This window comes from Penaeus monodon, unplaced genomic scaffold (genome assembly GCF_015228065.2).
Source record: "Penaeus monodon isolate SGIC_2016 unplaced genomic scaffold, NSTDA_Pmon_1 PmonScaffold_2516, whole genome shotgun sequence".
Classification (NCBI taxonomy): domain Eukaryota; kingdom Metazoa; phylum Arthropoda; class Malacostraca; order Decapoda; family Penaeidae; genus Penaeus; species Penaeus monodon.
This window is the reverse complement of record NW_023655430.1, coordinates 17,501-29,394: the sequence shown is the minus strand read 5'-3', so window position 1 is coordinate 29,394 and position 11,894 is coordinate 17,501. Positions and strand designations below refer to the sequence as shown.

Sequence of the window (11,894 nt, the reverse complement as noted above, 5' to 3'; positions counted from 1 at the left end):
AAGTTTTTTTTAAAAGAAAAAAAATGGGGAAAACTTTTCCAAAAAAAAATTTAAAAAACCTTTTTTGACACCATACCAGAAAAAAGCTCTTGGCAGTTTTTTATATTTTTAAAAAAAATTTTCTGTATAACACCTAAGGACGCGGCCCGTTTTCCCCAAAAAAACAGGGGGTTTTAAGGGGGGAAGTTGGGAGCGAAGCCCCCCCCCAATTTCCCTTGCCCGTTTTTTTGGGGGGGCCCGGGGGGGGGGCTTAGGAAGGCGGAGGGGGGGGTAAAAAAACCCAATGAGGGGGGGAAACCCCCCCAAAACCTTGGGGGGGGGGGGCCCTCAGCCCTCGACCAAAAAAATTTTGCATGCTTTATTTTCCTTCCCATTTTTTTCGTTTCTGTCCCTTCCCCAAAAAAAACCCTTTGCTATCCCCCTTTTCCTAAGGTGTGAGAGCCGTGCTGAAAAGGGAGGGGAAAGGCGGGGGGATTTTTTTTGGGGGCCTTTCCTAAAAAGGGGGCCTGGGGGGGGAGCCATGGGCCCACGGTTTTCCCCGTTTGTTATCTGGGCCCTTACCCTCCAAGGGGGGACCCTGAGGGGGGGGGACTTTTTTTTAACCCCAAAAACATAATCCAGGGCTTTTCCGGGCCCCGTAAAAAAAAACTTACCCCCCCCCAAAATTTGGGGGGCAATGGGGGGGGCTTTTGCCCCCTTTACAAATACCCCAAAAAACCCCGATGAAAACCCCCCACCAGGTTCCCTGACCCCGGGTTTCTCCTTTTGCCCCAAACGGCTCCAAAACACGCAAAAACACCCCCCTAAATACCACTAGTACAGAGCCAAAAAATAAAAAAACCCTTAAGGAACTTTTTCCACCCTTCCCAGCCAATCTCAATTTTAAAAAACCCCTCTCCCCCCCCAACACCTCCAAACATAAACCCCCCCATCCCCCCCCTTTTTAATACCTTACGGGGGCTTTTTTTTTGCCCACCCCCCATAAACAAACCTCCCTAAAAAAAATACTCCATTTTCGCCCCAGGGGCCCCCGCCCTTTTTTATACCCCTATCTCTAAAAAAACCAATTTTGAAACCCTTTAAAAGGCGGGGCCAAAGGGGGGGGACCAATTTTTCGTGACCCCTTTTCCCACAGCCCCTACGGGGGAAAAAACCCACCTTCTCTTCCAACAAGTCCCCAAAAAAAAAAAACCGTAGGAAAAGGGGCCCTTTCTTTCCCGTAGCCGGAAAAACCCCGGGGGGGACCCCCTCCCGTCTTGTCCCCAGAAAAAACATCCAAAAAAAAACCAAGCATAGGGCTTTAAAAAAAAAAATAAAAAAGGGCCCCAAATTGGTAACCCCCCTTTTCCTTGCGGGGGAAAAAACCCCTCCAAACCCCTCAATATTTTGAACCCGGAACAGTTTTTCAAAATCTCCCCAGGAAAAAATTGCCCAATTTTTTATGAAAAAAAAAGGGATTGGGTCGATTGGGGAAAATCTACTTGCCGTCCAGGGGGGGACTATGAGGGGAAAAACTTTTCAAGACAATCTACTCCTTTTTCCCCCCCAGAGGTAAATCGAAAAAAAAAAAAAAACCCACAAAACATACCCAAAAAATTTTCCCTTTTTTCCGCGGGGCCGGGGACCCCCCCCTTTTAAAAAACGTTAAATAGGGGGGGGAAAATCCCCCCCTGTTTTGTCCCAAACCAACCCCCCCCCAGTCAGTGAAAAAATTGTTGGGGGCGTCTAGGAACCCCAAAGGGCCAAAAAACATTGCCTTTTCCCAAACAGCCAGACCCCCCCACTATGGGGGCCCCCAAAAAACCTGGCCATACCACAAAAACCCCCCGCAAAAACCCCAACCCGCCCACAAATGGCCAATTTTGGGGCGGGCCCCATAAGTTTTTTATGGGGGGTTGTCCCCCTAAAAAAATTTGAGTCTGAGGTAAGCAACCTTTTTAAATTAAAAAAAACTTGGGGGGGGGAACTCACCATTTACGTAAAAGCCCAGAAAAGGAACCCCACGTCGACGGGGGTTTTCTCTTTCTATCCTTTACCCCCAGTATTACGCCATTTTTTACCAATTCTCCAAAAAAAAAAAAAAAAAAAAAAAAAAAAAAAAAACCCCCCCCCCCTACTTTTAAAAAAAAACCCCCCTCTTCTCCCCCTTTTCCCCAGTAAAACCCCCCTTTTTCCCATCCTAAATCCGGGGGGACACCCCCAAATCTCTATTTCCAGATCCTTCCAAACACCCACAATCCCAAACCTTTTCCCCCCTCCCTCCTCGCCCTACCCGAAAAACGGGGGACAAAAAAACAAAAAAAAAAGGGTTTTCCACCCCTTTTTCTTCCCCAACCCAAACAATCACCTCCACCTTCCTTTGCTCCTACTTTTGGGGCCCCAACCATTCCCTCTCTTCCCCCCCCCCCAAAAGGGGAAAATCCTTTTTTCCCCCAAAAAAAAACCCCCGAAAAACCAAAAACTCAAAAAAAAAACCAATTGAAAAAAAATTTCAAAGATTACCAAATGAAAAACGGGGGCCCATTTCAAACCTCCAAATTTTTAAAAAATCCTGCCCTCCCCAACCCCAAAGGGGAAACTGCTGGATTTTCCATTCCCCCCCCTCCAAAAAAGAAACCCCCCCTACCCCCCTTTCCCCTCCCCCCCCCCCAACCAAGCCCCCACCCCCCCCCAACCCCAACCCCCCCGCCCACTTTAAAAAACCCCCTCCCACCCCCCCCCTTACCCCTTTTTCCCCCCCTCCCTCCTTACCCCCACGGGGGAAACCCCCCTTTATAAAAAATCAAAAACTCTCATAAAAGTCCAATAAAAAAAAAAAAAAAACCCCCAAACCCCAAATCCCCCCCCAATCCTCTGCCCGGCCCACGTTTTGAAAAAAAAAAATCGAACCTCTGTTTTTTCCCCCCCAAACTATCCCCCCTTTTCCACCGCCCCTCCCAAAAAAAAACTATCGGGGGAAAAATCCTTTCCCCGGAAATTTTCCCACCATTTTTTTTTTTAAAAACAACCTATTTTTTTTCCTAAAAAACGCATACATATTCTTTCATCAATTTTAAAAAAACTCCTTACCTTACCCGGGGAAACCCTAAACCCTTTTCACCCCCCAATTCCCCTTTGCCCCGGGCTTTAAAAAAAAAAAACTAATTCCAACTAAAAACCCCACCTTTCCCTTAACATTAAAAAAAAAATATTGGCTACTGGATTTTGGGGACCCCCACCCCCCATTTTATTCCTTTGCTTTTAAAAAACCCATTTTAAACCTTAACCTTTGGGGGAAGGGGGAAAAGCCCGGAAAATTAGCAACTATGAAAAAAAAGGTTTTTTTGGCGAAAAAGGATAAAAGGTGGGGAAAAAAGTGAACGAAAGGGAAAAAAAGGGAAAAATGACCATAAAAAAATTTTGGTTTTGGGGAGTGTTGGGGGGAAAAAATTGCAAAAAAATGGGGTGTTTCCCGGGTCCCCCCCCTCCTTTGGGGGCCCTTCCCCAGTGGACAATAAGGGAGCAAGGAAATTAGGGGGAGGCTCTTGGCGGAGTTTTTTTCATAAAAGGGAAAATACGGAAAAAAAAAAAACGTTTTAATGGTGGGCAGTTTCTATAAAATTAACATTACATATACCCCACACTCGGGGACTCGATTTTAAAATGGGGACAAAAAAAATACATTTTTTTATAATATGTAATTTTCAAAAAAAAACATTATCGAACAATGGGATGGCCATAAGGGGAGTCTCGGTCCAATTCACCCTCCGTCGGGCACCTGTTTTTCTTATAAAAAAAAAACGTATTTAAATTGTAGAGGGGGATGGCTGATTGAAAGGGATTATACCCTTTCCCACCCGTCTGGAGTGGCAGCCGTGTTGCACCCAGGGGGGGGGGGCCCTTCATTTTGCCATCCATTTTCTTCCGCAGGGCCGGTGGGCCCATCCCATCCCCGAAATTGGGTTGGTCCGGCCAGTTTATTTATTACCATAATCTGGAACAGCTTTTTGCTTTTGCTTGCTTGCTTGGGAAGATTTGCGGAAAAGTTTCTGGCTTTCGCCCGGGGGCCTTTCACTTAGGGGGCCCGGCCTGGCTATCTGGACAGGCATTCGGGCGGGTTGGGGTGGTCTTACTAATTAAACTTTTGGGGTTTTAATAAAAATGTAAGTATTACGGGTTTCTTCTTATTAAATTTTGAGAATTAAATTTATAAAACTTGAGTTAAGCTAACCACATTTAAAACTATTAGGGTATTTCCAAAGGGGGATACTGCGGTATATGTGTTTATTTTTTTTAAATTTCCGGCCGCAAAACAAGCACGCTTTCCCATCCCTCTGGGAAACAAACCCAAAAACCCGGTTGTTGAAAAGTGCAACCCCAAAAGCCCTCTGGAAAAAATTGTATGTTGATATTAGGTTAAATTTTTTTTCAAAATCTGTTTCCACTGTTGTTTGGATTGGGACATCATTTGCGGTTGGTTAAAGGAGGGGATTTCCCCAAACCCAAATCATGGCCATGGTCATCCCAGGGAGGGGGGGCTTGGGGACCATCCCTGTGGAAAGGGGGGGTTTGGGCCCATCATTGAACAAAGGGGAGACTGGGGGACAGCCATTGAGGGGCAGGAGGGTGGTATCCCCTCTGGGGTGTGAGAAAGGGGTCTATTCTGCGGCGGCACGGTCCAGTGAAAATTCAATGCTAACATAAAATGGTTAACCCCCCTCCCATCCAAGGTAGACCTCCCAACAGTCTTTGGTAAAAAGTATTTTTTATTTTACTTGAAAAAAAAAAAAAAAAAAAAAAAAAAAGCCGCGCTTCAGCACTAAAGTTTCCACACTAAGCGGGCGCTTTCAAAAAATATAGGTGGATAACGTGAGGGCTTGGGGGTATTTAATGGTAGATTTGCGAAAAAGGATTAGGAAATGATTAATGATTAGGAGTAAAAAAGTTACAGGGGCTGGGGAAGCAAGTACTAGATTGCAGTATGGTAAAAGTGGGAAAAAAGGGTAGGAGAGGGGGGAAAGCTGATGGGGTATAGTATAAGTTAAAGGTTTGTTAGAAGGGGGAAGAGGGAGTAAAGGGGCGTTGTAAAGGAGCTTTTATGAAAAAAAGTATTGTGGCGAAAAAAACGGCAAAAAAAATATTTTTTTAAACCATGGGGAAAGGGGGAAAAGAAAAAAAATGGGGTGAAGAATGGGGGAAAAGGAAAGGGTCTTTCCCCCCCTTTCTTTTTTTCTATTCCTTTTTCCATAAAAAATTTTTTTGAAACGAGGGCGGGGAGAACCAAGGCAGGGGTGATCCTTTTTTCCAGAGTTCCACGGCAGTAAAAAGCAAGGGATTTTGGGGGGGGGGGGGGTATTTAAAAAATTAGCCAAGTTAACGCCCATACTGAAAAAAACCCACTTTTTTTTTGCTTCTTTTCTTCCACTGCAGGTTAAAAAAAACCAAAGTAACCCTTTGTGAGAGGGAAAAATTTTTATGCCGAAATTCGTTCATGCTGATCCCCTGTTATCGCGAGATTCTTTGCGGTACTAGTTAACTTCAGTGCTTTTTTCCAGCTGTGGATTGGAAAATATGCTGCGGGCCCCCATGGTTTTTTGGGAGGTGATCCCAAATTTAATGAAAAGGCCCATTTTGCAGAGTTTAAGGATTTGGGGGGCAGGGGTAGGTTTAACTTTAAAAAGTTGGAACTAGCACAGGGATCGGGGGGCAATTTTTTTCAAGGAGAGGGGGCCGCATTTTTTGTAGCATTTTCATTGAAAAAAACCTTTCTTGAATTGCGGGGTTTTTTTTCTGTGCGGATTTTTTTTCCCTTTAGTGGATCATTTAAATTTTAACGGGGGTTCCCCCTCGGGGGTTCATTTCGAAATTTTTGTTTTGTCAGTGTCCCCCCCCAAGTTTTTTTTGCTTGGAAACCAAAGAAGGACTTTGTTCCGAAAATTTTTTTTTTCATTTTTTGCCTTTTGTTTTTCATGTAGTATTTTAATTAGGAAAAACCCAAAAACATATGGGCTGCAAAAGAACTAAAACAATTAGTGTAATACTCGAAAAATTATTCCACTTTTTAAATATTTTTTAGTTAAATTTTTTTTAAAAAAAAAGAAAAAAAAAAAAAAACCCCAAAAGATTTGAAAAATTAAATAGTCAAGAAGAAAGGGGGTTTTGCGGGAGTTTTTAAAAAATGTATTTTTTTACAGAAATGCATTTGTAACTTGGTGTTGTTGTTGGGGGGCGTTTTTAAAAAAAAGCGGGGGAAAAAACTGATTTTTTGCATAATTGGCTGCCCCCGAAAGGGAGGGGGGGGGGGGGAGGGGAATCCTGCCTGTTTTGAGAAGGGGGGCTGCCCTTTGGCGGAAGCGTGCGGAAAAAAAAAAAAAAAAACGAGTTGACGGGGGAGTATATCCGTGGTGTACCTGTGGCTTGTACTTGACTGTTCTCCCCAAGGAAGGGAAGGGGATGCATTATTCTGTGGGCCCCACGGGAAAAAAATAAAAGGGGGCCCTTTTGCCGAAGGCCGGTTTGTGTGCGTGGAGTGACCGCCCCCCCCCGGGGGGACCTGTTTTTGTTAACAAACCCTGGGGGGGTTTTGCAAAAAAAACCGGAGTTTGACTCCCCTTTTTTTTTTTTCCCCCCCCCCTTTTTGCCCCCCACCCCCCCGTAAACACCCCGTCAGAGGCCCCTTTGGCTCACGGGAACCCCATTTTAGGACAGGCAAAAAAAGGAGTGCAGATCCCTGATATAAAAAGAAAAGTTGGGGTGAGGGCATAAATGTTGTGAACCTTTTTTCTGTGTGGTGCCCCGCCCCACAAGGGGGGCATCGGGGAAAAGGGGGGGGTTTTTTTAAAGGGACAGATATAAAAGGGGAAAAATTTTTATACCAAAGGGGTTTTTGGGGCCCCCTAGTATGGGTTTAGAAAAAAAAAGTTTTTGACTTTTGACCTTAAAAATTAAAAAAAAAACATGGATACAAAATGGGAAAGGTAAAAAACCAAATTTTGCTTCTTTTTTTGTGTGTGGGGTGGACAAAACCTCACCCCACCCCATCATCTACGCAAAAAAGGTTTCTGAATTAAAAGATACACAAAAAAAAAATTTTTTACTTTATTGCAAATCTCACACTTAAAAAAAAAAAACAAGGGAAAAATTTTTTATTTTAAAAGTATTTTAAAAATTTTTTTCATATATTTTTAAAAAAGGGGGGGGGAAATGTTTTTTATGTAGGATAGTAAAAACGAAATGAATGAAAACTAAATTGTAAAAGTTTTTTGTAAAATTTTCAAACTAATCTAAATAATTGCGGGGCTTAAAAAAAATTTGAAATTACATCATCCAAAAAAAAACGGGGTAGTCACATTTTGGCGGGTTTTTTCACAAAGGAAATTATAATTTTTTTTATGATTGTACTAATGCAATTGGCGGGGACCATTTTTTTTATCTAAAGGGGGGGGGACGGGGACTTTGACCAAACTTTCGGCCACTTTTTTTTGGGTGAATATTGGATCCAAATTAACAAGATTTTTAAAATTTTTAACAATTTTTTTTTATTAAAAAAAAAAAAAAAAAAAGATTAGTAAAGTAATCCAATCCCTTTTTTCCCCCCCAAGTAAAGGAGGGAGAAGCACAAGTTTAATTTTTGTTTTCTCTAAGTTGATTTTTTTTTAAAGACAATATAAATGTTAAAGAAAAAAAATTGGGAAAAAAATTTAAAAAAAACAGTTTTCATTTAGTGTGACAGAAAAAAAAAATGCATTTTTATGGCAGCTCTTCCCTTTTTTTACACAACAAAAAAAAAGGCTTGCTAAAAACATGAAAGAATTGGGGGGGTTTTTTCATTTCCCAAACCAAAAAAAAACCTGTTTTTTCCAGGGGGGGGGAACTTGCAGACAAACTTAAAAAAGCAAAATGGTTCTAAAAAAGGAGAAAAAAGGAATTTCATATTTCATGTAAAGCAGAAAAAAATTTTAAAAAAATTTGGTTGACAAGAAAAAAAAATAACAAAAAAATATTTCTCCTTTTTTTTTACTTTTTACGGAAAACAAGGGGACAACTGATTAAAGGATTCAGGAAAAAAATAAGTAAGGGGGGGGTCAAATAAGAAAAAATCAAAAACCCAGAAAAAAACTATGAAATATTTTTTCTGGAGAATTTTTGGGAAAGTCCAAGAGTTTTTTTTTTTCAAATGAGAGCATAATTAATTAAGTATTAAAAAAAATAAAAAACCCACCTAAAGGATTTTTTTTAAACCTGAAGTTAAAAAGCTGCTTTTGGTTTTTTTGGGGGAATAAGGTAAGAAAAAAAGTAATGTAAAAGAAGTATAATTTGAAAATGTAAAAATAAGAAAAAAAACCAATTGAAAAATTCAAATTGGTTTTTTAAAGTTGCTTATTACAGGGGGACCCACATTAAAAAATTTTTTAAAACCACTGCAGGTTGAAGAAAAAAAAACCTTTTTTAAAAACTTGGAAAAAGGGAAAAAAAAAAAAAAGACAATTGACACGTTTTTTATTTTGAAAATATATATTTCTCATCTATTTGGTACAAGCAATTGGTAAAAGGCTATTTTAAAAATTTGTCACATGAAAAAACGCCATTTAAAAAATAAAAAAATCTAAAACAATAGTATAAAATGCTATTCCCCCCCCCCTTCACACAAAAAAAAAACCCCCTAAAAAAACGCTTTAAAATAAAATATAAAAAAACCCAAAATATCTGAAAAACTTTATCTTCAAGGGAAAAAAGACATAATTTTTTTTAAAACAAAAGGGTGGGGAAAATAGGGGGGAAAAAGGGGGGGAAAGGGAAAGGGAAAAAAGGGGGAAAAAAGGAGAAAGAGGGGGAAAAGGGGAAAGAAGAGGGAGGGGGGGGGAAAGGAGAGGGGAAAAAAAGAGGGAAAAAGAAAAAAAAAAGGAGAAAAAAAGAGGGGGAGAAGGGGAAAAGGGGAAAAAGGGGGGGGGGAAAATGAGACAAAGAAAGGGGAAAAGGGGAGAAGAGAAGAGAAAAAAAGGGGGAAAGGGGAAAGAAGAGGGGGGAAGGGGGGGGAAGGGGAAAGAAAGGGAAGAGGGAGGTGGAGAAAAGAAAAAGAAAGAAAAAGGGGAAAAAGGGGAAAAAAAGTTTTTTTTTTTTTTGGGAATAGTCCAAATTTTTGGTCAAATATGGATCCTTTTTTAGTTATTTCAGATCTATTAGCATTCCTAAAACATCTGAAATAACTAAACAACTTTCAGTTAACAAAAAAACAAAACAAAAAGATAGTTGTTAACCTTGGATGGTATAAGTTGAAACTAAAACTGAAGCTCCACAATTCAACAGAATTGTTTTTACAGAAGAGTGAACATTGGGCAAGAGAATCTTAGCCAATGAACAATGAAAGATGCAAGGAATATTACACAGAAATTGCCCAAGTTGTTTAAATAACTAAGTTTGATTTAAGAAAATATAATAGGGTGATTATTTACACTCAATAACTCCCTTTCATGGAAAAGGCTTCTACAGTTGTAAGCCACAATTATTATCTGCATTAAATAAGTCATTTTCTTTCCAAGGTGTCAAAACATGATAAATATCAGTATGAATTTAAAAGTAAATGCCCTGAGATACTGCAACCTACACTACTCTTTTCATGTTGGGTTACCATGATTCACACTTTTTCTCCTTGCTGATTTATGATTAACTACAGGAGAAGTTTCAGTCTGTGTTTGTATATGCTGAGTAAATGAAGGCGGTGAGTGACAAACCTGATAAGCAACAGAAGTCACTGGTTTATTGGGGTCCAATGAGTACAGTGGCGTGTAACGTGCTTGTTTATCAGCTGCATGTGACTTGTTTGGATTTAGTGGTAGGTTGGCTGAGTGAGAGATTGGAGGTGGTTTTGTGCTGATAGCTAGAGGAGAAAATGAAGGCAAAGAAACAACTGGATTTCCAGGCACACGAGAAGCAACAGAGTGCAGAGGTGTGTTAGAAAGCTGTAAATATGCTGCATCTGAATGATTTGGTTTCAACAGGAAGGAGGCAGACTGAGGATCTGGAGGTTGTTTAGCATTGATGACTATTTGAGGAGTAAATGAAGCTAATGAGGGATAAATCCTAGATGCAACAGAGGTTCCAGGAACATGAGCAAAGGAATTCAGATGCGTTTGTTGTACCTGTGTATCTGCTGTGCCGGGTTGGTTTGGATTTAATGGCAACGTGGCAGACTGTTTGCTCTTGATGGTTATTAGCTGGGCAAACTTGGAGTTGATAGGAATTTTATGATTTATATGATTTCCTTCTGTTTTTTTTTGAGTTAAAAGTTCCCTATAAAATTCTCCCTCTTGTGCATCTGACTCATTAGAAGTGACAGCTGTAATTCTGTTTTTTTTCGCTGAAGATGGCCTTGGAACCTCACAAGTAGTAACTACATTCTGCATAGAATCTGTAATAGTGACTGGATTCTGCATGGAGTCAGAAGTAGTGGCTGGGTTCTGCATAGAGCTAGGTCCCTGAAACTGCAAATTTAAATTCCTCAATAACGAGTGACTGTTTTGTGGTTTAACATTCATGAATGCGTTGTACATTTCTGACATTGGCACTGGAAGAGCTACCAAAGGCGGTATCGGTTTCCTTACTTTAGTTTGGGTTACACAATTTTTATTTGGATTTTTTTTGGAGGATAAGTCATTGCTTTTTTTTATAGAACTAACCCGGAATGGTACTGTTGGTGTAGATTGGTCATTCTGTGGAACAAAATTTTGTTCTTTAACAATATTGGTTGAGCCTAGAAAATTTGTTTTAAGCTGTATTCTAGAAACTACTGTTGTCTTATCTGTCTTTTGCCCATTTGTTTCTGGGTAACTGTTAGCACTTCTTGGCTGAGCTCCAATTGCTGTTCCTCTTTGTGCTTTCTGTGGATTTGGAATTTGATCAAGCCACAGTCTGATGGGCTCCTCAGAAGTCTCTAACATTTCTTCTACTTCCTTCCCACTTTTTACACTGGATATGACAGGAAGGAACTCATTTTCTACTGGCTCTTCTTTAATATGCAATGTAGGTAAGATCGTTGACAAAGTGTTACTTGAAAGTTCTGTTGCTTTAGCATGGTCTTCCTCAAAGTTTTCTAGGATTCCTGATGCTACAAACAATACTTCGCTGGGCAAAGTTTTTTCTTTATTTATTTGTTCGTTTGGGACACCTAGCTTCTCCTTTCCTGTTAACTGTGTACCATTCATATTCTTCTCTATTCTCTTTGTTTTTGATATTTTATGAGCTGCTGTTTCACTAACCTCGTTATGTTCATCTCTAACACTTATACCCAGAGGGCTGAGGGAAATATAATTATTATGCCTACTCCTACTAATTTCTTCTGTTTCATGCTGGTTACTATGTTCTTCTTCATGTGTTTCATTAACCTTTAGGGAATGATTTTCCTTTGGTGATAGTTGATCTTCCTGGGGAGAGTCTACTGGCTTTTGTACATTTTGGAAATGCTCTGCCATCTTCTTGTTCATTGAGCTATTTCCATTCTTGTTTTCAGCTGTTATCCTGATTCGTTTGGGGCTTCCAGTTCTGGTAATATAGCTCTCAATGACACTACCAGGAGCAACCACCATACTCTGAGTACTGGCACTGCACTTTGCATTTTTTATTTCCTGGTAAAGATAATTTCTTTCTGGACTACTAAACATATTTCCTTGTCTACTGCCATGTGTTATTTTCTTCTTGATTTGTACTTCAGTATTTTTAACTACTGCTTCAGCCTGGTGACCAATTTCCAAAGTGTCAGTCTCTGCTAAATGTAAGGCTACACTCTCATCGCTTTCTGCAATTTCTGGAAAAAAAAGAGAGATGAATTCAGTATCATAATTCTTCCTAGATGAACAAGTTTTATCAAAAACCCTGGTTAAATCTTATGAAGATTACTGTGCAATATTCTGTAAAAACTG

At 40.2% G+C, this 11,894-nt stretch overlaps 1 protein-coding gene across 1 annotated transcript in view; it reads right to left on the bottom strand.

Annotated features, from left to right (window-relative positions):
• Positions 1-9,138: 9,138 nt before the first annotated feature.
• The window catches only part of LOC119570369, a gene marked incomplete at both ends in the record, with an annotated part of 15,289 nt that continues 12,533 nt past the window's right edge, over positions 9,139-11,894 (bottom strand). The window contains 1 exon segment of the mRNA XM_037918133.1: positions 9,139-11,779. Coding sequence (XP_037774061.1) covers positions 9,594-11,779 — 2,186 coding nt within the window.